We start from the raw sequence: 26055 nt of genomic DNA, 5'->3' as shown, positions 1-26055 counted from the left end.
AAGCCCATTATAACGTACCTGTCCTGTACCTGTCCTCCCCATCCCATTATACGTACCTGTCCTGTACCTGTCCTCCCCAGCCCATTATAATGTACCTGTCCTGTGCCTGTCCTCCCCAGCCCATTATAATGTACCTGTCCTCCCCAGTCCATTATAATGTACCTGTCATGTACCTGTCCTCCCCATCCCATTATAATGTACCTGTCCTCCCCAGCCCATTATAATGTACCTGTCCTCCCCAGCCCATTATAATGTACCTGTCCTCCCCAGCCCATCATAATGTACCTGTCCTGTGCCTGTCCTCCCCAGCCCATTATAATGTACCTGTCCTGTACCTGTCCTCCCCAGCCCATTATAATGTACCTGTCCTGTGCCTGTCCTCCCCAGCCCATTATAATGTACCTGTCCTCCCCAGTCCATTATAATGTACCTGTCATGTACCTGTCCTCCCCAGCCCATTATAATGTGCCTGTCCTCCCCAGCCCATTATAATGTGCCTGTCCTCCCCAGCCCATTATAATGTACCTGTCCTCCCCATCCCATTATAATGTACCTGTCCTGTACCTGTCCTCCCCAGCCCATCATAACGTACCTGTCATGTACCTGCCCTCCCCATCGCATCATAACGTACCTGTCCCCCAGCCCATTATAATGTACCTGTCCTCCCAGCCCATTATAATGTACCTGTCCTCCCCATCCCATTATAATGTACCTGTCATGTACCTGCCCTCCCCATCGCATCATAACGTGCCTGTCCCCCAGCCCATTATAATGTACCTGTCCTCCCCAGCCCATTATAATGTACCTGTCCTCCCCATCCCATTATAATGTACCTGTCCTGTACCTGTCCTCCCCAGCCCATTATAATGTACCTGTCCTGTACCTGCCCTCCCCATCGCATCATAACGTACCTGTCCCCCAGCCCATTATAATGTACCTGTCCTCCCAGCCCATTATAATGTACCTGTCCTCCCCAGCCCATTATAATGTACCTGTCCTCCCCATCCCATTATAATGTACCTGTCCTCCCCATCCCATTATAATGTACCTGTCCCCCCTCCCCAGCCCATTATAATGTACCTGTCCTCCCCATCCCATTATAATGTACCTGTCCTCCCCATCCCATTATAATGTACCTGTCCTCCCCATCCCATTATAATGTACCTGCCTCCCCCAGCCCATTATAATGTACCTGCCCTCCCCAGCCCATTATAATGTACCTGTCCTGTACCTGTCCTGTACCTGTCATGTACCTGTCCTCCCCATCGCATCATAACGTACCTGTCCTACCCAGCCCATTATAATGTACCTGTCCTCCCCAGCCCATTATAATGTACCTGTCCTCCCCAGCCCATTATAATGTACCTGTCCTGTACCTGTCCTCCCCATCGCATCATAACGTACCTGTCCTCCCCAGCCCATTATAATGTACCTGTCCTCCCCAGTCCATTATAATGTACCTGTCATGTACCTGTCCTCCCCATCCCATTATAATGTACCTGTCCTCCCCATCCCATTATAATGTACCTGTCCTCCCCATCCCATTATAATGTACCTGTCCTCCCCATCGCATCATAACGTACCTGTCATGTGCCTGTCCTCCCCAGCCCATTATAATGTACCTGTCCTCCCCATCCCATTATAATGTACCTGTCATGTACCTGTCCTCCCCATCCCATTATAATGTACCTGTCCTGTACCTGTCCTCCCCATCGCATCATAACGTACCTGTCATGTCATAACCCTGTCCTCCCCAGCCAATCATCATGCCTGTCCTCCCCATATTATAATGTACCTGTCATGTACCTGTCCTCCCCATCCCATTATAATGTACCTGTCCTGTACCTGTCCTCCCCATCGCATCATAACATACCTGTCCTCCCCATCGCATCATAACATACCTGTCCTGTACCTGTCCTCCCCATCCCATTATAATGTACCTGTCATGTACCTGTCCTCCCATCCCATTATAATGTACCTGTCCTGTACCTGTCCTCCCCATCGCATCATAACGTACCTGTCATGTGCCTGTCCTCCCAGCCCATCATAACATACCTGTCCTCCCCATCCCATTATAACGTACCTGTCATGTACCTGTCCTCCCCAGCCCATTATAATGTACCTGTCCTCCCCATCGCATCATAACATACCTGCCCTCCCCAGCCCATTATAATGTACCTGTCCTCCCCAGCCCATTATAATGTGCCTGTCCTCCCCAGCCCATTATAATGTACCTGTCCTCCCCATCCCATTATAATGTACCTGTCCTGTACCTGTCCTCCCCAGCCCATTATAATGTACCTGTCCTGTACCTGTCCTCCCCATCCCATTATAATGTACCTGTCCTGTACCTGTCCTCCCCAGCCCATTATAATGTACCTGTCCTCCCCAGCCCATTATAATGTACCTGTCCTCCCCAGCCCATTATAATGTACCTGTCCTCCCCATCCCATTATAATGTGCCTGTCCTCCCCCAGCCCATTATAATGTACCTGTCCTCCCCATCCCATTATAATGTGCCTGTCCTCCCCAGCCCATTATAATGTACCTGTCCTCCCCAGCCCATTATAATGTGCCTGTCCTCCCCAGCCCATTATAATGTGCCTGTCCTCCCCATCCCATTATAATGTGCCTGTCCTCCCCAGCCCATTATAATGTACCTGTCCTCCCCATCCCATTATAATGTACCTGTCCTCCCCAGCCCATTATAATGTACCTGTCCTCCCCAGCCCATTATAATGTACCTGTCCTCCCCAGCCCATTATAATGTACCTGTCCTCCCCAGCCCATTATAATGTGCCTGTCCTCCCCAGCCCATTATAATGTGCCTGTCCTCCCCAGCCCGTTATAATGTACCTGTCCTCCCCAGCCCATTATAATGTACCTGTCCTGTACCTGTCCTCCCCATCCCATTATAATGTACCTGTCCTCCCCAGCCCATTATAACATACCTGTCCTCCCCAGCCCATTATAATGTGCCTGTCCTCCCCAGCCCATTATAATGTACCTGTCCTCCCCAGCCCATTATAATGTACCTGTCCTCCCCAGTCCATTATAATGTACCTGTCATTATAATGTACCTGTCCTCCCCATCCCATTATAATGTACCTGTCCTCCCCAGCCCATTATAACGTGCCTGTCCTCCCCAGCCCATTATAATGTACCTGTCCTCCCCAGTCCATTATAATGTGCCTGTCCTCCCCATCCCATTATAATGTACCAGTCCTCCCCAGCCCATTATAATGTACCTGTCCTCCCAGCCCATTATAATGTACCTGTCCTCCCCAGCCCATTATAATGTACCTGTCCTCCCCAGCCCATTATAATGTGCCTGTCCTCCCCATCGCATCATAATGTACCTGTCATGTACCTGTCCTCCCCAGTCCATTATAATGTACCTGTCCTCCCCATCGCATCATAATGTACCTGTCCTCCCCATCGCATCATAACGTACCTGTCCTCCCCAGTCCATTATAATGTACCTGTCCTCCCCAGCCCATTATAATGTACCTGTCCTCCCCAGCCCATTATAATGTACCTGTCCTCCCCATCCCATTATAACATACCTGTCCTCCCCAGCCCATTATAATGTACCTGTCCTCCCCAGCCCATTATAACATACCTGTCCTCCCCAGCCCATTATAATGTACCTGTCCTCCCCAGTCCATTATAATGTACCTGTCCTCCCCATCGCATCATAACGTACCTGTCCTCCCCATCGCATCATAATGTACCTGTCCTCCCCAGCCCATTATAATGTACCTGTCCTCCCCATCCCATTATAACATACCTGTCCTCCCCATCCCATTATAATGTACCTGTCCTCCCCAGCCCATTATAATGTACCTGTCCTCCCCATCCCATTATAACTTACCTGTCCTCCCCAGCCCATTATAACATACCTGTCCTCCCCATCCCATTATAATGTACCTGTCCTCCCCATCCCATTATAATGTACCTGTCCTCCCCAGCCCATTATAATGTCCCTGTCCTCCCCAGTCCATTATAACGTACCCTGTCCTCCCCATCCCATTATAACGCACCCTGTCCATTATAATTTACCCTGTCCTCCCCATCCCATTATAATGTACCCTGTCCTCCCCAGTCCATTATAATGTACCTGTCCTCCCCATCCCATTATAATGTACCCTGTCCTCCCCAGTCCATTATAATGTACCCTGTCCTCCCCATCCCATTATAACGTACCCTGTCCATTATAATTTACCCTGTCCTCCCCATCCCATTATAATGTACCCTGTCCTCCCCAGTCCATTATAATGTACCTGTCCTCCCCATCCCATTATAATGTACCCTGTCCTCCCCAGTCCATTATAATGTACCTGTCCTCCCCATCCCATTATAATGTACCCTGTCCTCCCCAGTCCATTATAACGTACCCTGTCCTCCCCAGTCCATTATAACGTACCCTGTCCTCCCCAGCCCATTATAATGTACCTGTCCTCCCCATCCCATTATAATGTACCCTGTCCTCCCCATCCCATTATAATGTACCCTGTCCTCCCCATCCATTATAATGTACCCTGTCCTCCCCATCCCATTATAACGTACCCTGTCCTCCCCAGTCCATTATAATGTACCCTGTCCTCCCCAGTCCATTATAACGTGCCCTGTCCTCCCCACCCTGTCCTCCCCCAGTCCATTATAACATACCCTGTCCTCCCCAGTCCATTATAACATACCCTGTCCTCCCCATCCCATTATAACGTACCCTGTCCTCCCCATCCCATTATAATGTACCCTGTCCTCCCCAGTCCATTATAATGTACCCTGTCCTCCCCAGCCACTATAACGTACCCTGTCCTCCCCAGTCCATTATAACATACCCTGTCCTCCCCAGTCCATTATAACGTACCTGTTCTCCCCAGTCCATTATAACGTACCTGTTCTCCCCAGTCCATTATAACGTACCTGTTCTCCCCAGCCCATTATAATGTACCTGTCCTGTACCTGTCCAGTACCTGTCCTCCCCAGCCCACTGTAATGTACCTGCCCTCCCCATGGCATCATAACGAACCTGTCCCTGTCCTCCACAGTCCATTATAACATAATGGTCCTTTACCTGTCCCCCTCCCAACCAATTATAACATACCCTGTCCACCCCAGCCCATTATAATGTACCTGTCCTCCCCAGCCCATTATAATGTACCCTGTCCTCCCAGTCCATTATAACGTACCCTGTCCTCCCCATCCCATTATAATGTACCCTGTCCTCCCCAGTCCATTATAACGTACCCTGTCCTCCCCATCCCATTATAATGTACCCTGTCCTCCCCAGTCCATTATAACGTACCTGTCCTCCCCATCCCATTATAATGTACCCTGTCCTCCCCAGTCCATTATAACGTACCCTGTCCTCCCCATCCCATTATAATGTACCCTGTCCTCCCCAGTCCATTATAACGTACCCTGTCCTCCCCATCCCATTATAATGTACCCTGTCCTCCCCAGTCCATTATAACGTACCCTGTCCTCCCCATCCCATTATAATGTACCCTGTCCTCCCCAGTCCATTATAACGTACCCTGTCCTCCCCATCCCATTATAATGTACCCTGTCCTCCCCAGTCCATTATAACGTACCCTGTCCTCCCCAGTCCATTATAATGTACCATTATAATGTACCCTGTCCTCCCCATCCCATTATAATGTACCCTGTCCTCCCCAGTCCATTATAATGTACCCTGTCCTCCCCAGTCCATTATAACGTGCCCTGTCCTCCCCATCCCATTATAATGTCCCTGTCCTCCCCATCCCATTATAATGTACCCTGTCCTCCCCATCCCATTATAATGTACCCTGTCCTCCCCATCCCATTATAATGTACCCTGTCCTCCCCATCCCATTATAATGTACCTGTCCTCCCCAGCCCATGTCCTCCCCATCCCATTATAATGTACCCTGTCCTCCCCATCCCCATTATTATAATGTACCCTGTCCTCCCCATCCCATTATAATGTACCCTGTCCTCCCCAGTCCATTATAACGTACCCTGTCCTCCCCAGTCCATTATAATGTACCCTGTCCTCCCCAGTCCATTATAACGTACCCTGTCCTCCCCAGTCCATTATAACATACCCTGTCCTCCCCAGTCCATTATAACGTACTCCCAGTCCATTATAACGTCCTCCCCAGTCCATTATAACGTACCTGTCCTCCCCAGTCCATTATAACGTACCCTGTCCTCCCCAGTCCTGCCCTCCCCATTATAATGTACCCTGTCCTCCCCCAGTCCATTATAACATTCCCTGTCCTCCCCAGTCCATTATAACTTACCCTGTCCTCCCCATCCCATTATAACGTACCCTGTCCTCCCCAGTCCATTATAACGTACCCTGTCCTCCCCAGTCCATTATAATGTACCCTGTCCTCCCCAGTCCATTATAACGTACCCTGTCCTCCCCAGTCCATTATAATGTACCCTGTCCTCCCCAGTCCATTATAACGTACCCTGTCCTCCCCAGTCCCATTATAACGTACCCTGTCCTCCCCAGTCCATTATAACATACCCTGTCCTCCCCATCCCATTATAATGTACCCTGTCCTCCCCAGTCCATTATAACGTACCCTGTCCTCCCCATCCCATTATAACGTACCCTGTCCTCCCCAGTCCATTATAACGTTCCCTGTCCCTCCCCAGTCCATTATAACGTACCCTGTCCTCCCCATCCCATTATAACGTACCCTGTCCTCCCCAGTCCATTATAACGTACCCTGTCCTCCCCAGTCCATTATAACGTACCCTGTCCTCCCCAGTCCATTATAACGTACCCTGTCCTCCCCAGTCCATTATAACATACCCTGTCCTCCCCAGTCCATTATAATGTACCCTGTCCTCCCCAGTCCATTATAATGTACCCTGTCCTCCCCATCCCATTATAACGTACCCTGTCCTCCCCAGTCCATTATAACGTACCCTGTCCTCCCCATCCCATTATAACGTACCCTGTCCATTATAACATACCCTGTCCTCCCCAGTCCATTATAACATACCCTGTCCTCCCCATCCCATTATAACGCATGTGACTGTAGGTTGAGTGATGCTAACATGACCCTGGGTCCCAGTCCATGTGATGTACCTGTCCTCCCCAGTCCATTATAACCCTGACCGGCGTGACATTATAACGGCCATCTTTCCCAGTCCTGGATGGCGAACGACATCACTCCCCAGTCCATGTCCAGTATAGTGGTCAGTCCTCCCCACCCGTTATAATGTCCTTCCAGCCAAAGTTATAGAAATAAACTGCAAACAGAATGTACCCTGAATAATGTACCCTGTCCTCCCCAGAATAACCCTGTCCTCCCCAGGCCTGTCCTCCCAGTCCATTATAATGCCTTCCTCCCCAGTCCATTATAACATACCCTGTCCTCCCCAAAAGACACACTATTCCCTATATACTCTCCCCAGACCCCTCCCATATACCAGCAGGTGTATCTCACTGATCATCCCCCCAAAGACACACTATTCCCCCATCTTATAAGACCCCTCCCCCCAGTCCACCAGCAGGTGTATCTCACTGATCATCCCCCAAAAGACACACTATTCCCTATATACTCTCAGACCCCCATCCCTATACCAGCAGGTGTATCCCACTGATCATCCCAAAAGACACATGTGACTATTCCCTATATATGATTGGGTCAGTGATGTACCTGTCCTCCCTATACCAGCAGGTGTATCTCACTGATCATCCCAAAAGACACACTATTCCCTATATACTCTCAGACCCCTCCCTATACCAGCAGGTGTATCTCACTGATCATCCCAAAAGACACACTATTCCCTATATACTCTCAGACCCCTCCCTATACCAGCAGGTGTATCTCACTGATCATCCCAAAAGACACACTATTCCCTATATACTCTCAGACCCCTCCCTATACCAGCAGGTGTATCTCACTGATCATCCCAAAAGACACACTATTCCCTATATAATGAAACTACTGACCAAAGCGATGCACTATATAGAGAATAGGGTGCCAATTGAGACGCAGTAAGAACATGAACTACAATCTCCCCCAATGATGTGTTGTACATTGTAACAAAGAAGGTCCAGGAGTATACAGAATGGTGTCGTCTGTGTAGAGGTGGATCAGAGACATTGTAACAAAGAAGGTCCAGGAGTATACAGAATGGTGTCGTCTGTGTAGAGGTGGATCAGATATATTGTAACAAAGAAGGTCCAGGAGTATACAGAATGGTGTCGTCTGTGTAGAGGTGGATCAGAGACATTGTAACAAAGAAGGTCCAGGAGTATACAGAATGGTGTCGTCTGTGTAGAGGTGGATCAGAGACATTGTAACAAAGAAGGTCCAGGAGTATACAGAATGGTGTCGTCTGTGTAGAGGTGGATCAGAGACATTGTTTCAAAGGCCTGATTCAACCTGAAGAATAATGTTCACAGTGTTCCGAATGTCAAGGGAGCATCCGAGCAGTATACACTACTGCAGACTCGCAGTACCACAGACTCCGTTAATCATTTATTTGGGCTGCAGTCTGAGGTGCAGTTAACTCTAATCAATCTACACACAACACCCCATAAGAACAAAGCAAAAACAGGCTTTTTAGAAATTTGTACAAAAAAAACCCAGAAATACCTGATTTCCATAAGTATTCAGACCCTTTTGCTATGAGACTCAAAATTGAGTTCAGGTGCATCCTGTTTCCATTGATCATCCTTGAGATGTTTCTACAACTTGATTGGAGTCCACCTGTGGTAAATTCAATTGATTGGACATGATTTGGAAAGGCACACACCTGTCTATATAAGGTCCCACAGTTGACAGTGCATGTCAGAGCAAAAACCAAGCCATGAGGTTGAAGGAATTGTCCGTAGAGCTCCGAGACAGGATTGTGTCGAGGCACAGATCTGGGGAAGGGTACCAAAAAATGTATGCAGCATTGAAGGTCCCCAAGAACACAGTGGCCTCCATCATTCTTAAATGGAAGAAGTTTGGAACCACCAAGACTCTTCCTAGAGCTGGCCGCCCGGCCAAACTGAGCAATCGGGGGAGAAGGGCCTTGGTCAGGGAGGTGACCAAGAACCCAATGGTCACTCTGACAGAGTTCCTCTGTGGAGATGGGAGAACCTTCCAGAAGGACAGACATCTCTGCAGCACTCCACCAATCAGGTCTTTATGGTAGAGTGGCCAGACGGAAGTCACTCCTCAGTAAAAGGCACATGACAGCCCGCTTGGAGTTTACCAAAAGGACTCTCAGACCATGAGAAACATGATTCTCTGGTCTAATGAAACCAAGATTGAACTCTTTGTCCTGAATGTCAAGCGTCACGTCTGGAGGAAACCTGGCACCATGAACAGAGCAAAGTACAGAGAGATCCTTGATGAAAACCTGCTCCAGAGCGCTCAGGACCTCAGACTGGGGTGAAGGTTCACCTTCCGACAGGACAACAACCCTAAGCACACAGCCAAGACAACGCAGGAGTGACTTCGGGACAAGTCTCAACGTCTTTGAGTGGCCCAGCCAGAGCCCGGACTTGAACCCGATCAAACATCTCTGGAGAGACCTGAAAACAGCCTTGCAGCAACGCTCCCCAACCAACCCGAGAGGATCTGCAGAGAAGAATGTGATAAACTCCCCAAATACAGGTGTGCCAAGCTTGCAGCTTCATAACCAAGAAGAGTTGAGGCTGTAATCGCTGCCAAAGGTGCTTCAACAAAGTACTGAGTAGAGGGTCTGAATACTTATGTAAATGTGGTATTTCAGTTTTTTCTATATAAATTAGCAAAAATGTCTAAAAACCTGTTTTTGGTTTGTCATCGCGGGGTATTGTGTGTCGATTTAATCCATTTTAGAATAAGGCTGTAATCTAACAAAATGTGGAAAAAGTCAAGGGGTCTGAATACTTTCCAAAAGCAGACATATGGAATGGAATGTTTACTGTTCATTTTTTTATTGTTTATTTCAATGTAGTATCTATTTCACTTGCTTTGCCTATGTAAACATATGTTTCCCATGCCAAGAAAGAAAGCCCTTGGAATTGAATTGATCCAGAGGCAGAGATACTCACTGCCAGCCTCCATGAACACCTCAGGTCTGTAGGTGAATCCAGAGTCATGTTCCAGAGAGTTACCACAGCTGGCGTGTTCCCCGGGACGCTGCAGGTTGATCACCGTACGAAGGCCACACCTGGAGGGAACATGTTGCCAGTTATCAACACCACCAATAGGCCTATACATCACGCCTGAAAACAACAGGAGAACTAGATGTCACTAGCTATTAGCACCACCAGGAGACCACTAGCTATTAGCACCACCAGGAGACCACTAGCTATTAGCACCACCAGGAGACCACTAGCTATTAGCACCACCAGGAGACCACTAGCTATTAGCACCACCAGGAGACCACTGGCTATTAGCACCACCAGGAGACCACCTATTAGCAGGAGACCACTTGCTATTAGCACCACCAGGAGACCACTAGCTATTAGCACCACCATGATGGCCTATTCACGCCTGAAAAACAACAGGAGACTAGATGTCACTAGCTATTAGCACCACCAGGAGACCACTAGCTATTAGCACCACTAGCTATTAGCACCACCATGAGACCACTAGCTATTAGCACCACCAGGAGACCACTAGCTATTAGCTATTAGCCCACCAGGAGACCACTAGCTACCACCATGAGACCACTTAGCACCACCAGGAGAACACTAGCTGTCACTAGCTATTAGCACCACCAGGAGACCACTAGCTGTCACGAGCTATTAGCACCACCAGGAGACCACTAGCTGTCACTAGCTATTAGCACCACCAGGAGACCACTAGCTGTCACTAGCTATTAGCACCATCAGGAGACCACTAGCTGTCACTAGCTATTAGCACCACCAGGAGACCACTAGCTGTCACTAGCTATTAGCACCACCAGGAGACCACTAGCTGTCACTAGCTATTAGCACCACCAGGAGACCACTAACTGTCACTAGCTATTAGCACCACCAGGAGACCACTAGCTGTCACTAGCTATTAGCACCACTAGCTGTCACTAGCTATTAGCACCACCAGGAGACCACTAGCTGTCACTAGCTATTAGCACCACCAGGAGACCACTAGCTGTCACTAGCTATTAGCACCACCAGGAGACCACTAGCTGTCACTAGCTATTAGCACCACCAGGAGACCACTGGCTATTAGCACCACCAGGAGACCACTAGCTCTGTTGGTGCTAATAGCTAGTTACAGCTAGTGGTCTCCTGGTGGTGCTCATAGCTAGTGGTCTCCTGGTGGTGCTAATAGCTAGTTACAGCTAGTGGTCTCCTGGTGGTGCTCATGGCTAGTGGTCTCCTGGTGGTGCTAATAGCTAGTTACAGCTAGAGGTCTCAGGTGTGTAGGCCTATTGGTGGTGCTAATAACTATTGACAGCTAGTGTTTTGTCTTCTAAAACACCAAATACCAAATACCTTGTAAACTGTTCTATGATATTGTATTTCTCGAGGATTTCAGTAGAAGGCCTTGCCATCGCCAGCAAGTTGTCAGTTATCCTGCAGAGAAAGAGACACAGAGCGAGAGAGAGAGAGAGAGAGAGAGAGAGAGAGAGAGAGAGAGAGAGACAGAGAGAGAGAAAGAGAGAGAGAGAGAGAGAGAGAGAGAGAGAGAGAGACACAGAGAGAGAGAGAGAGAGAGAGAGACACAGAGAGACACAGAGAGAGAGAGACAGAGAGAGAGAGAGAGAGAGAGAGAGAGAGAGAGAGAGAGAGAGAGAGAGAGAGAGAGAGAGAGAGAGCGAGAGAGAGAGAGAGAGACACAGAGAGAGAGAGAGAGAGAGAGAGCAGAATTACATGGTGATTACACATCAGAACAGTTCACACACCGTTAATGAATCACATGCAGTACATGTAATATGAATTATTTGAACAGAGCAGCCCGGAAAACAAGTGGATGAATGATACTACCAGCTAAGCTGTTGGGCGTTAGTTACTGGCCATGTGTGGCAGTGGAGGAGAGTGGAAAGGGTGAGTAGCGTGTACTGATTACTTTGTGTTTACTTATTGATCAGATATCTGTTTACAATAGGACACCACCCAGCTGGCTGCCTCAGACATGGGAGGAGCAGCGTAGCACAGGACTTACAGGAAAAATCAGAATATATAGGATACCCAGAGAATACACAACACACAGAGAATATAGAATATAGAGAATACACAACACACAGAGAATATAGAACACAGAGAATACACAACACACAGAGAATATAGAACATGCAGAGAATATAGAACACAGAGAATATAGAACACAGAGAATATAGAACACAGAGAATACAAAATACACAGAGAAAATATAGAACATGCAGAGAATATAGAACACAGAGAATATAGAACACAGAGAATATAGAACATGCAGAGAATATAGAACATGCAGAGAATATAGAACACAGAGAATATAGAACACAGAGAATATAGAACACAGAGAATACACAACACATAGAGAATATAGAATACAGAGAATACACAACACACAGAGAATATAGAACACAGAGAATATAGAACATGGAGAGAATATAGAACACAGAGAATATAGAACAGAGAATTCACAATATACAGAGAATATAGAACATGCAGAGAATATAGAACACAGAGAATATAGAACACAGAGAATATAGAACATGCAGAGAATATAGAACACAGAGAATATAGAACACAGAGAATATAGAACATGCAGAGAATATAGAACACAGAGAATATAGAACACAGAGAATACAAAATACACAGAGAAAATATAGAACATGCAGAGAATATAGAACACAGAGAATATAGAACACAGAGAATATAGAACATGCAGAGAATATAGAACACAGCGAATATAGAACACAGAGAATATAGAACACAGAGAATATAGAACACAGAGAATATAGAATACAGAGAATACACAACACACAGAGAATATAGAACACAGAGAATATAGAACATGGAGAGAATATAGAACACAGAGAATATAGAACACAGAGAATACACAATACACAGAGAATATAGAACATGCAGAGAATATAGAACACAGAGAATATAGAACACAGAGAATATAGAACATGCAGAGAATATAGAACACAGAGAATATAGAACACAGAGAATACACAACACACAGAGAATATAGAACACAGAGAATATAGAACATGGAGAGAATATAGAACACAGAGAATACACAATACACAGAGAATATAGAACATGCAGAGAATATAGAACACAGAGAATATAGAACACAGAGAATATAGAACATGCAGAGAATATAGAACACAGAGAATATAGAACACAGAGAATATAGAACACAGAGAATACACAATACACAGAGAATATAGAACATGCAGAGAATATAGAACACAGAGAATATAGAACATGCAGAGAATATAGAACACAGAGAATATAGAACACAGAGAATATAGAACAGAGAATACACAATACACAGAGAATATAGAACATGCAGAGAATATAGAACACAGAGAATATAGAACATGCAGAGAATATAGAACACAGAGAATATAGAACATGCAGAGAATATAGAACACAGAGAATATAGAACATGCAGAGAATATAGAACACAGAGAATATAGAACATGCAGAGAATATAGAACATGCAGAGAATATAGAACACAGAGAATATAGAACATGCAGAGAATATAGAACACAGAGAATATAGAACATGCAGAGAATATAGAACACAGAGAATATAGAACACAGAGAATATAGAACATGCAGAGAATATAGAACACAGAGAATATAGAACACAGAGAATATAGAACACAGAGAATATAGAACACAGAGAATATAGAACACAGAGAATATAGAACACAGAGAATATAGAACACAGAGAATATAGAACATGCAGAGAATATAGAACACAGAGAATATAGAACACAGAGAATATAGAACACAGAGAATATAGAACACAGAGAATATAGAACATAGAGAATATAGAATACAGAGAATATAGAATAAACATATAAATGTAGAATACACAGATAATATAGAACAGCGGTAGGCCTGATCACTGACAAGGATGAGACCGCCTATAGGGAGGTCAGAGACCTGACCTTGTGGGGCAAGGACAAAAACATCTCCCTCAACATGATCAAGACAAAGGAGATGATTGTGGAAAACAGGAAAAGGAGGACAGAGCACGACCCCATTCTCGTCGACGGGGCTGTAGTGGAGCAGGTTGAGAGCTTCAAGTTTCTTTACTATTCCATGCAAGAAATTGCCAAGAAACGGAATATCTCATACAAAGGTTGTGTCCTACTCCCTTCAGCGAACAGCACAAACTGGCACTAACCAGAATAGAAAGAGGAGTGGGAGGCCCCGGTGCACAACTGAGCAAGAGGACAAGTACATTAGAGTGTTGAGTTTGAGAAACAGACGCCTCACAAGTCCTCAACTGGCAGCATCATTAAATGGTACCAGCAAAACACCAGTCTCAACGTCAACAGTGAAGAGGCGACTCCGGGATGCTGGCCTTCTAGGCAGAGTTCCTCTGTCCAGTGTCTGTGTTATTTTGCTCATGGAATAACCTTCATTTCTCAGAACAAGAATAGACTGAAATCAGGACAAAAGTTTTCAGCTGTGCTAACATAATTACAAAAGGGTTTTCTAAATGATCAATTAGACTTTTAAAAATGATACACCTGGATTAGCTAACACAACGTGCCATTGGAACACAGGACTGATGGTTGCTGATAATGGGCCTCTGTACTCCTATGTAGATATTCCATTTTAAAAATCTGCCGTTTCCAGCTACAATAGTCATTTACAACATTAACAATGTCTACACTGTATTTCATTCCTGAGTGACCCTAAACTTTTGAAAGGCAGTGTATAATTTAGAAAACACAGAGAATAAAAATACAGACAACATACAATGCAGAATACACAAACAATATACAGTTGAAGTCGGAAGGTTACCAAATACATGTAAACTCAGTTTTTCACAATTCCTGACATTTAATCCTAGTAAAGAAGTTCCTCTCTTAGGTCAGTTAGGATCACCACTTTATTTTAAGAATGTGAAATGTCAGAATAATAGTAGAGAGAATTATTTAATTTCAGCTTTTATTTCTTTACAATTACAGGGGCTGAGTCACTGGCTTACTGGTGCTCTTCCATGCCGTCATAAGGAGGGGTGCGTCACTTGAGTGGGTTGAGTCACTGACGTGATCTTCCTGTCTGGGTTGGCACCTCCCCCCCTTGGGTTGAGATCTTTGTGGGCAATACCTGTCTTGTCTCAGGATGGTAAGTTGGTGGTTGAAGATATCCCTCTAGTGGTGTGGGGGCTGTGCTTGGGGGTTATATCCTGCCTGTTTGGCCCTGTCCGGGGGTATCATCGGACGGGGCCACAGTGTCTCCTGACCCCTCCTGTCTCAGCCTCCAGTATTTATGCTGCAGTAGTTTATGTGTCGGGGGGCTAGGGTCAGTTTGTTATATCTGGAGTACTCTCCTGTCCTATTCTCCTGTCCTATTCTCCTATTCTCCTGTCCTATTCTCCTATTCTCCTGTCCTATTCTCCTATTCTCCTGTCCTATTCTCCTATTCTCCTGTCCTATTCTCCTGTCCTATTCGGTGTCCTGTGTGAATTGAAGTATGTTTTCTCTAATTATCTCTTTCTCTCTCTCAGAGGACCTGAGCACTAGGACCATGCCTCAGGACTACCTGGCATGATGACTCCTTGCTGTCCCCAGTTCACCTGGCCGTGCTGCTGCTCCAGTTTCAACTGTTCTGCCTGCGGCTACGGAACCCTGACCTGTTCACCGGACGTGCTAGCTGTCCCAGACCTGCTGTTTTCAACTCTCTAGAGACAGCAGGAGCGGTAGAGATACTCTGAATGATCGTCTATGAAAAGCCAACTGACATTTACACTTGAGGTGCTGCCTTGTTGCACCCTCGACAACTACTGTGATTATTACTATTTGACCAGGCTGGTCATTTATGAACATTTGAACATCTAGGCCATGTTCTGTTATAATCTCCACCCGGCACAGCCAGAAGAGGACTGGCCACCCCACATAGCCTGGTTCCTCTAGGTTTTTTCCTAGGTTTTGGCCTTTCTAGGGAGTTTTTCCTAGCCACCGTGCCTCTCCACCTGCATTGCTTGTCCCAATGTGCAGTTGCAAACCGTAGTCTGGCTTTTTTTGGCGGGTTATGAGCAGTGGCTTCTTCCTTGTTGAGTGGCCTTTCAGGTTATGTTGATACAGGACTCGTTTTACTGTGGATATAGATAGTTTTGTACCTGTTTCCTCCAGCATCTTCACAAGGTCCTTTGCTGTTGTTCTGGGATTGATTTGCACTTTTTGCACCAAAGTATGTTCACCTCTAAGAGACAGAACGCGTCTCCTTCCTGAGCGGTATGACGGCTGCGTGGTCCCATGGTGTTTATACTTGCATACTATTGTTTGTACAGATGAACATGGTACCTTCAGGCATTTGGAAATTGCTCCCAAGGATTAACCAGACTTGTGGAGGCTGATTTATTTGGATTTTCCCATGATGTCAAGCAAAGAGGCACTGAGTTTGAAGGTAGGCCTTGAAATGCATCCACAGGTACACCTCCAATTGACTCAAAGCCTATCAGAAGCTTCTAAAGCATGACATAATTTTCCAAGCTGTCACGGATGCAGTCTATCACAGTGCCATCCGCTTTGTCACTAAAGCACCTTATACCACCCACCACTGTGACCTGTATTCTAAAGGCAAAGTTAGACCCACTGGCTCCAGGTCATCTACAAGTCCATGCCAGGTAAAGCTTCTCACCTGGTCACGATGGCAACACCCATCCGTGCACGCGCTCCAGCAGGTGAATTACTGATCATCCCTAAAGCCAACACCATTTGCCGCCTGTACTCTGCTGCCTACTGGAACAATTGTTGGAAAAATCTCCTCACCAACTTCAAACATCAGCTATCCGAGCAGCTAACCGATCGGCAGCTGTACATAGTCTATTGGTAAATAGCTCACCCTTTTTCACCTACCTCATTCCCATACTGTTTTTATACTGTTTTTATTTATTTACTTTTCTGTCTTTGCACACCAATACTCTACCTTTGCCCATCTGATCATTTATCACCAGTGGTTGAAAAACGCCTACCTCCTCATGCCTTTTTGCACATTGTATATAGACTGCCCATTTTTTCTACTGTGTTATTGAGTGTATGTATGCTAACTTCTGTTCAACAGCTTCCCTATCTTGCCTTGCTGATCTGGAGGTGACTCACTGGTTTAAAGGCAGAAATTGGAGAACACTCCCCACTGAGAATTGGTCGTCCCTACGTCCCTACTGCCCCTGATCTGGAGGACTCACTAAACAGAGAACATCCCTGGTCAACTCCCTACTGCCTCTGATCTGGAGGACTCACTAAACAGAGAACATCCCTGGTCGTCCCTACTGCCTCTGATCTGGAGGACTCACTAAACAGAGAACATCCCTGGTCATCCCTACTGCCTCTGATCTGGAGGACTCACTAAACAGAGAACATCCCTGGTCATCCCTACTGCTTTGTAAATGATCACTGAGAACATCCCTGGTCATCCCTACTGCCTCTGATCTGAGGACTAAAACAGAGAACATCCCTGGTCATCCAGTCCCTACTGGAGGACTCACTAAACAGAGAACATCCCTGGTCATCCCTACTGCCTGTCTGGAGGACTCACTAAACAGAGAACTTCCCTGGATCATATACTGTAAATGATGTCTGAGTGTTGGAACATCGTGTGCCCCTGGCTATCTGTAAATGATGTCTGAGTGTTGGAGTACTGCCCTGGCTATCTGGAAATGATGTCTAATGATCTGCCCCTGGCTATGTAAATGATGTCTGAGTGTGCCCCTGGCTATCTGTAAATGATATCTGAGTGTTGGAGTGTGTGCCCTGGCTCTGTAAATGATGCTGTCTTGGAGTGTGCCCTGGCTATCTGTAAATTATGTCTGAGTGTTGGAGTGTACCCCTGGCTATCTGTAAATGATGTCTGAGTGTTGGAGTGTGCCCCTGGCTATCTGTAAATGATGTCTGAGTGTTTGGAGTGAGCCCCTGGCTATCTGTAAATGATGTCTGAGTGTTGGAGTGTTCCCCTGGCTATCTGTAAATGATGTCTGAGTGTTGGAGTGTGCCCCTGGCTATCTGTAAATGATGTCTGAGTGTTGGAGTGTTCTGTAAATGGCTATCTGTAAATGATGTCTGAGTGTTGGAGTGTGCCCCTGGCTATCTGTAAATGATGTCTGAGTGTTGGAGTGTTCCCTGGCTATCTGTAAATGATGTCTGAGTGTTGGAGTGTGCCCCTGGCTATCTGTAAATGATGTCTGAGTGTTGGAGTGTTCCCCCTGGCTATCTGTAAATGATGTCTGAGTGTTGGAGTGTTCCCCTGGCTATCTGTAAATGATGTCTGAGTGTTGGAGTGTTCCCTGGCTATCTGTAAATGATGTCTGAGTGTTGGAGTGTGCCCCTGGCTATCTGTAAATGATGTCTGAGTGTTGGAGTGTGCCCCTGGCTATCTGTAAATGATGTCTGAGTGTTGGAGTGAGCCCCTGGCTATCTGTAAATGATGTCTGAGTGTGTCTGAGAGTCTGAGTGTGCCCCTGGCTATCTGTAAATGATGTCTGAGTGTTGGAGTGTGCCCCTTGCTAGGTAAACTGTTGTACTATTGAAGATAGTAGACTGACATAGGCTAGTACTTTTGATGTTTGGAGGCCTAGTCATCTTGTTGGCTGACGAAAAGTAAATGTGGACCGTTATCTTCAATGTGCATGTCGAGTGTTGGATAAGGATGCATTCAGTTGCATCCCCAATGTGTCGGTCTTGTACCCCTGAGAAAGACCCTGAGCCGTATCTGAAAAGACCAGAGCTGGGGAGAAGTGATGGATTTTTAAAGTGTGCATTATGCTATCTGAAATGGTCCTTCTGTTATTAAAAATGCTCAGTATGAACCCTGGTAAAGCATGGATAGTAACTCAGGGTAGTACAATGTTTGTTACAGTCATTTGATTTATTTAACCAGGCAAAAACTAGGCAAATACCAATGACAGCCGACCCTGGCCAAACCCGACCCTGGCCAGACCCTGGATTCAAACCAGGGACTGCAGTGACGACCTCTGTAAGATGTAGACCGCTGCACCTGGGAGGCTGTACACTCGGGAATTGGAAAAAAGCAGAACGGTAGTTGCTCCTTAATGTGAACATGATATTATTGATTTTTGAATCAACCATTCTGATTGCCTGGAGAATCGTGTGGGTGAAGTGCTGGTCGGAGCAGGCAGTGGTCAGGGAGAAGGGCTGCAAAAGCATGGATTTTTAAAGGGTGCATTATGGTCCTTCAGGTGACAAAGGGGATCCCACCAGGAAATTTGAGGCATTATTAAAAATGTGCTTGATTTGAAATGATGAACCCTGAGGAATATGATCAAATATTTTTATTTAACCAGGCAAAAACTAGGCAAATACCCATTTACAATGACAGCCGATCCCTGGCCAAACCCGGACCCCATTCTGGCCAGACCCTGGGTTCAAACCAGGGACTGCAGTGACGACTCTTGTACTGAGATGTCTGATAGACCGCTGCGCCACCTGGGAGGCCTGAACACTGGTAATATGATAAAAATTCTGAGAAGAGGCTATAAGTTATGTTAGATGTGAACATTCGGGTGAGGCTATTGAGGTTGCCCATTTGGAGGAATCAACCATTCTGTTTTAAACAGGGTGCCTGTGAGAAGAGGCTCATGTGGGTTGTTTTTACTGGTCTGGGGCCCATTGCGAGGCTAGTAGTGGTCACCTGGGAAGGGGTTGGCGGGTGCCCAACATTGCCCACTCCTGATTCTGCAGCTGCGAGCTGGTCCTTCAGGTGATGCCCATTCTGAGGAAGAGGCTGGTCCTACAGGTGATCCCCATTCTGAGGAAGAGGCTGGTCCTTCAGGTGATGCCCATTCTGAGGAAGAGGCTGGTCCCACAGGTGATATCCATTCTGAGGAAGAGGCTGGTCCTACAGGTGATCCCCATTCTGAGGAAGAGGCTGGTCCTACAGGTGATCCCCATTCTGAGGAAGAGGCTGGTCCTACAGGTGATCCCCATTCTGAGGAAGAGGCTGGTCCCATTCAGGTGACAGGTGATCCCATTCTGAGGAAGAGGCTGGTCCTACAGGTGATGCCCATTCTGAGGAAGAGGCTGGTCCTACAGGTGATGCCCATTCTGAGGAAGAGGCTGGTCCTACAGGTGATATCCATTCTGAGGAAGAGGCTGGTCCTACAGGTGATATCCATTCTGAGGAAGAGGCTGGTCCTACAGGATGATGCCCCCCATTCTGAGGAAGAGGCTGGTCCTACAGGTGATGCCCATTCTGAGGAAGAGGCTGGTCCTACAGGTGATGCCCATTCTGAGGAAGAGGCTGTCCTACAGGTGATGCCCATTCTGAGGAAGAGGCTAGTCCTACAGGTGATGCCCATTCTGAGGAAGAGGCTGGTCCTACAGGTGATGCCCATTCTGAGGAAGAGGCTGGTCCTACAGGTGATGCCCATTCTGGAGGAAGAGGCTGGTCCTACAGGTGATGCCCATTCTGAGGAAGAGGCTGTCCTACAGGTGATGCCCATTCTGAGGAAGAGGCTGGTCCTACAGGTGATGCCCATTCTGAGGAAGAGGCTGGTCCTACAGGTGATGCCCATTCTGAGGAAGAGGCTGGTCCTACAGGTGATGCCCATTCTGAGGAAGAGGCTGGTCCAGGTTTCCATCATCATCCTCAGGCTCCATCCTGTTGCTGAGGCAGACGTGCAGCATTCAACCACCTCAGACACAAAGCCAGGCTTCACCTCCAGGCCTTCATGATGAGCTGGGTCTTCATTATCCTGAAGGACCACTGACCACATTCCTGGCCCTTGCATTGTAGGTGACTGTCACTGGCTGCCTGTAGGGTCATTATACAGATGGGCCCGGCCAGGCAGAGTAAAGGACTGTTACAGGACCCTGGCGTCGTGCACAGACCTTGGGAAGGCAATGTTGAACCTGCACCTGTGGTCACAGATGGCCTGTAGCTGATATGAATAAAACTCTTCATGATCCCACCACTGACCCTGTGGATGACATGGGGCACTGTGGTCCGGTGGACATCAAATGCCTGGACACAACACTTACAAGTGTCACTGGCCAGCCAATAGAGAAACAGGAGGCTTCCAGGTCTGGACCCAGCCATGGTCCTGGTCTTCATGCTGCAAGGCCCTACCAGCCTGTCAAAAGAGGGTCATTCAGAAGTGGGGCTTGAGGTCAAGGTCGTCTAGGATGGGTACATTGGGATTTAGCAGTAGGGTCCTCTGCCACCAGTTTGTGATGAGAAAAGGCAACTTTACCAAATTGAAACAAAATAAAAAGCTTTCCATGATTTGGTATGTAGGCCTATTCTGCCATGTGTGTATATTATTGAGTGTAGCCTATAGGCCACTAAACGACATGTTCTAATATTATATTCCAAGTGCATGTATCAAATTAACAATGAACTTGGCTACATTGACAGACCAGTCCAGTGTAATAATTGACTTAGAATGTGGCCTACCTACATTTGCATTTTGGTCAAGGAGAATACAGCGCCTCAACAGCGCCCTCCTTGACCAGATTCCTGTCGTCTCTTCCTCCTTCCAGCCTCGGTCTTCTGAACAGCCAACGGCAGTTCATCATTATAGCCAGGACAACAAATACAGCTGCCCAAATATATGTCTAACAACGACAGATGGACAGCAAGGACTATGAGATGTGGTGAGCTGCCGCTGCAGGTAAAGTGTGTGGTATGTCTGTCTCAAGTCTCATACAGTGAACGGTGTGCCGAGTGGAGTCACAGAGGGTTTAACATACTATAACAATGGACACATCCAATACAGATGGAGGAAAACAGTCACAGAGGGTTTAACATACTATAACAATGGACACATCCAATACAGATGGAGGAAAACAGTCACAGAGGGTTTAACCTATAACAATGGATGGAGGAAAAACACATCCAATAAGATGGAGGAAAACAGACACAGGGGATTAACATACTATAACAATGGACACATCCAATACAGATGGAGGAAAACAGACACAGAGGGTTTAAGGCTACTATAACAATGGACACATCCATTCTGGAGGAAAAGGCTGACCAGAGGGTTTAACATACTATAACAATGGCTGGTCCTACAGATGGAGGAAAACAGACACAGAGGGTTTAACATACTATAACAATGGACACATCCAATACTGGAGGAAAACAGATAGAAGGTTTAACATACTATAACAATGGACACATCCATTCAGATGGAGGAAACAGACAGAGGGTTTAACCTATAACAATGGACACATCCAATACAGATGGAGGAAAACAGACAGAGGGTTTAACATACTATAACAATGGACACCCAATCAGATGGAGGAAAACAGACAGAGGGTTTAACATACTATAACAATGGTGATATCCATTACAGATGGAGGAAAACAGATAGAGGGTTTAACATACTATAACAATGGACACATCCAATACAGATGGAGGAAACAGACAGAGGGTTTAACATACTATAACAATGGACACATCCAATACAGATGGGAAAACAGACACAGAGGGTTTAACATACTATAACAATGGACACATCCAATACAGATGGAGGAAAACAGTCACAGAGGGTTTAACTACTATAACAATGGACACATCCAATACAGATGGAGGAAAACAGTCACAGAGGGTTTAACATACTATAACAATGGACACATCCAATACAGATGGAGGAAAACAGACACAGAGGTTTAACATACTATAACAATGGACACATCCAATACAGATGGAGGAAAACAGACACAGAGGGTTTAACATACTATAACAATGGACCCATTCTGGAGGAAAACAGACAGGGGGTTTAACATACTATAACAATGGACACATCCAATACAGATGGAGGAAAACAGACACAGAGGGTTTAACATACTATAACAATGGACACATCCAATACAGATGGAGGAAAAACAGACACAGAGGGTTTAACATACTATAACAATGGACACATCCAATACAGATGGAGGAAACAGACACAGGGGTTTAACATACTATAACAATGGACACATCCCAATCTGGAGGAAAACAGACACAGGGGTTTAACATACTATAACAATGGACACATCCAATACAGATGGAGGAAAACAGACACAGAGGGTTTAACATACTATAACAATGGACACATCCAATACAGATGGAGGAAAACAGACACAGGGGGTTTAACATACTATAACAATGGACACATCCAATACAGATGGAGAAAACAGATAGAAGGTTTAACATACTATAACAATGGACACATCCAATACAGATGGAGGAAACAGACAGAGGGTTTAACATACTATAACAATGGACACATCCAATACAGATGGAGGAAAACAGACAGAGGGTTTAACATACTATAACAATGGACACATCCAATACAGATGGAGGAAAACAGACAGAGGGTTTAACATACTATAACAATGGACACATCCAATACAGATGGAGGAAAACAGATAGAAGGTTTAACATACTATAACAATGGACACATCCAATACAGATGGAGGAAAAACAGACAGAGGGTTTAACCCATACTATAACAATGGACACATCCAATACAGATGGAGGAAAACAGACACAGAGGGTTTAACATACTATAACAATGGACACATCCAATACAGATGGAGGAAAACAGTCACAGCGGGTTTAACATACTATAACAATGGACACATCCAAAACAGATGGAGGAAAACAGTCACAGAGGTTTAACATACTATAACAATGGACACATCCAATACAGATGGAGGAAAACAGGTCAGAGGGTTTAACATACTATAACAATGGACACATCCAATACAGATGGACAGCAGACACAGAGGGGTTTAACATACTATAACAATGGACACATCCAATACAGATGGAGGAAAACAGACACAGGGGGTTTAACATACTATAACAATGGACACATCCAATACAGATGGAGGAAAACAGACACAGAGGGTTTAACATACTATAACAATGGACACATCCAATACAGATGGAGGAAAACAGACACAGAGGGTTTAACATACTATAACAATGGACACATCCAATACAGATGGAGGAAAACAGACACAGGGGGTTTAACATACTATAACAATGGACACATCCAATACAGATGGAGGAAAACAGACACAGAGGGTTTAACATACTATAACAATGGACACATCCAATACAGATGGAGGAAAACAGACACAGAGGGTTTAACATACTATAACAATGGACACATCCAATACAGATGGAGGAAAACAGACACAGAGGGTTTAACATACTATAACAATGGACACATCCAATACAGATGGAGGAAAACAGACACAGAGGGTTTAACATACTATAACAATGGACACATCCAATACAGATGGAGGAAAACAGACACAGAGGTTTAACATACTATAACAATGGACACATCCAATACAGATGGAGGAAAACAGACACAGAGGGTTTAACATACTATAACAATGGACACATCCAATACAGATGGAGGAAAACAGACAGAGGTTTAACATACTATAACAATGGACACATCCAATACAGATGGAGGAAAACAGACAGAGGGTTTAACATACTATAACAATGGACACATCCAATACAGATGGAGGAAAACAGACAGAGGGTTTAACATACTATAACAATGGACACATCCAATACAGATGGAGGAAAACAGACACAGAGGGTTTAACATACTATAACAATGGACACATCCAATACAGATGGAGGAAAACAGACACAGAGGGTTTAACATACTATAACAATGGACACATCCAATACAGATGGAGGAAAACAGACACAGAGGGTTTAACATACTATAACAATGGACACATCCAATACAGATGGAGGAACAGACACAGAGGGTTTAACATACTATAACAATGGACACATCCAATACAGATGGAGGAAAACAGACACAGAGGGTTTAACATACTATAACAATGGACACATCCAATACAGATGGAGGAAAACAGATAGAGGGTTTAACATACTATAACAATGGACACATCCAATACAGATGGAGGAAAACAGACAGAGGGTTTAACATACTATAACAATGGACACATCCAATACAGATGGAGGAAAACAGACAGAGGGTTTAACATACTATAACAATGGACACATCCAATACAGATGGAGGAAAACAGACAGAGGGTTTAACATACTATAACAATGGACACATCCAATACAGATGGAGGAAAACAGATAGAAGGTTTAACATACTATAACAATGGACACATCCAATACAGATGGAGGAAAACAGACAGAGGGTTTAACTTGGCTACAATGGACACATCCAATACAGATGGAGGAAAACAGACACAGAGGGTTTAACATACTATAACAATGGACACATTGGTACAGATGGAGAAAACAGTCACAGCCATACTATAACAATGGACACCCAATACAGATGGAGGAAAAACAGATCACAGAGGGTTTAACATACTATAACAATGGACACATCCAATACAGATGGAGGAAAACAGATGTGAGGGTTTAACATACTATAACAATGGACACATCCAATACAGATGGAAGAAAACAGACACAGAGGGTTTAACATACTATAACAATGGACACATCCAATACAGATGGAGGAAAACAGACAGGGGTTTAACATACTATAACAATGGACACATCCAGTGATGGAGGAAAACAGACACAGAGGGTTTAACATACTATAACAATGGACACATCCAATACAGATGGAGGAAAACAGACACAGAAGTTTAACATACTATAACAATGGACACATCCAATACAGATGGAGGAAAACAGACACAGGGGTTTAACATACTATAACAATGGACACATCCAATACAGATGGAGGAAAACAGACACAGAGGGTTTAACATACTATAACAATGGACACATCCAATACAGATGGAGGAAAACAGACACAGAGGGTTTAACATACTATAACAATGGACACATCCAATACAGATGGAGGAAAACAGACACAGAGGGTTTAACATACTATAACAATGGACACATCCAATACAGATGGAGGAAAACAGACACAGAGGGTTTAACATACT

General features: G+C 45.4%; 1 protein-coding gene across 50 annotated transcripts in view; it reads right to left on the bottom strand.

The window, feature by feature from the left end:
- LOC118380773 (protein tyrosine phosphatase domain-containing protein 1-like) overlaps positions 1–26055 on the bottom strand; it is a 165124-nt gene that overhangs the window by 50746 nt on the left and 88323 nt on the right. For 48 of the 50 annotated variants that reach the window (XM_052474515.1, XM_052474527.1, XM_052474531.1 and 45 more), the window contains 2 exons: positions 11441–11521; positions 10049–10167 (listed from right to left, as the gene is read on the bottom strand). The exons of 1 other annotated variant lie outside the window; for it this stretch is intronic. In XM_052474515.1, coding sequence (XP_052330475.1) covers positions 10049–10167; positions 11441–11521 — 200 coding nt within the window. The remainder of the gene's footprint in view (positions 1–10048; positions 10168–11440; positions 11522–26055) is intronic. One more of the 50 variants, XM_052474487.1, reaches the window with a different exon arrangement.

The sequence above is a fragment of the Oncorhynchus keta genome, chromosome 21, assembly GCF_023373465.1.
Source record: "Oncorhynchus keta strain PuntledgeMale-10-30-2019 chromosome 21, Oket_V2, whole genome shotgun sequence".
Lineage (NCBI taxonomy): Eukaryota > Metazoa > Chordata > Actinopteri > Salmoniformes > Salmonidae > Oncorhynchus > Oncorhynchus keta.
This window is presented reverse-complemented; position numbering and strand designations above follow the sequence as displayed.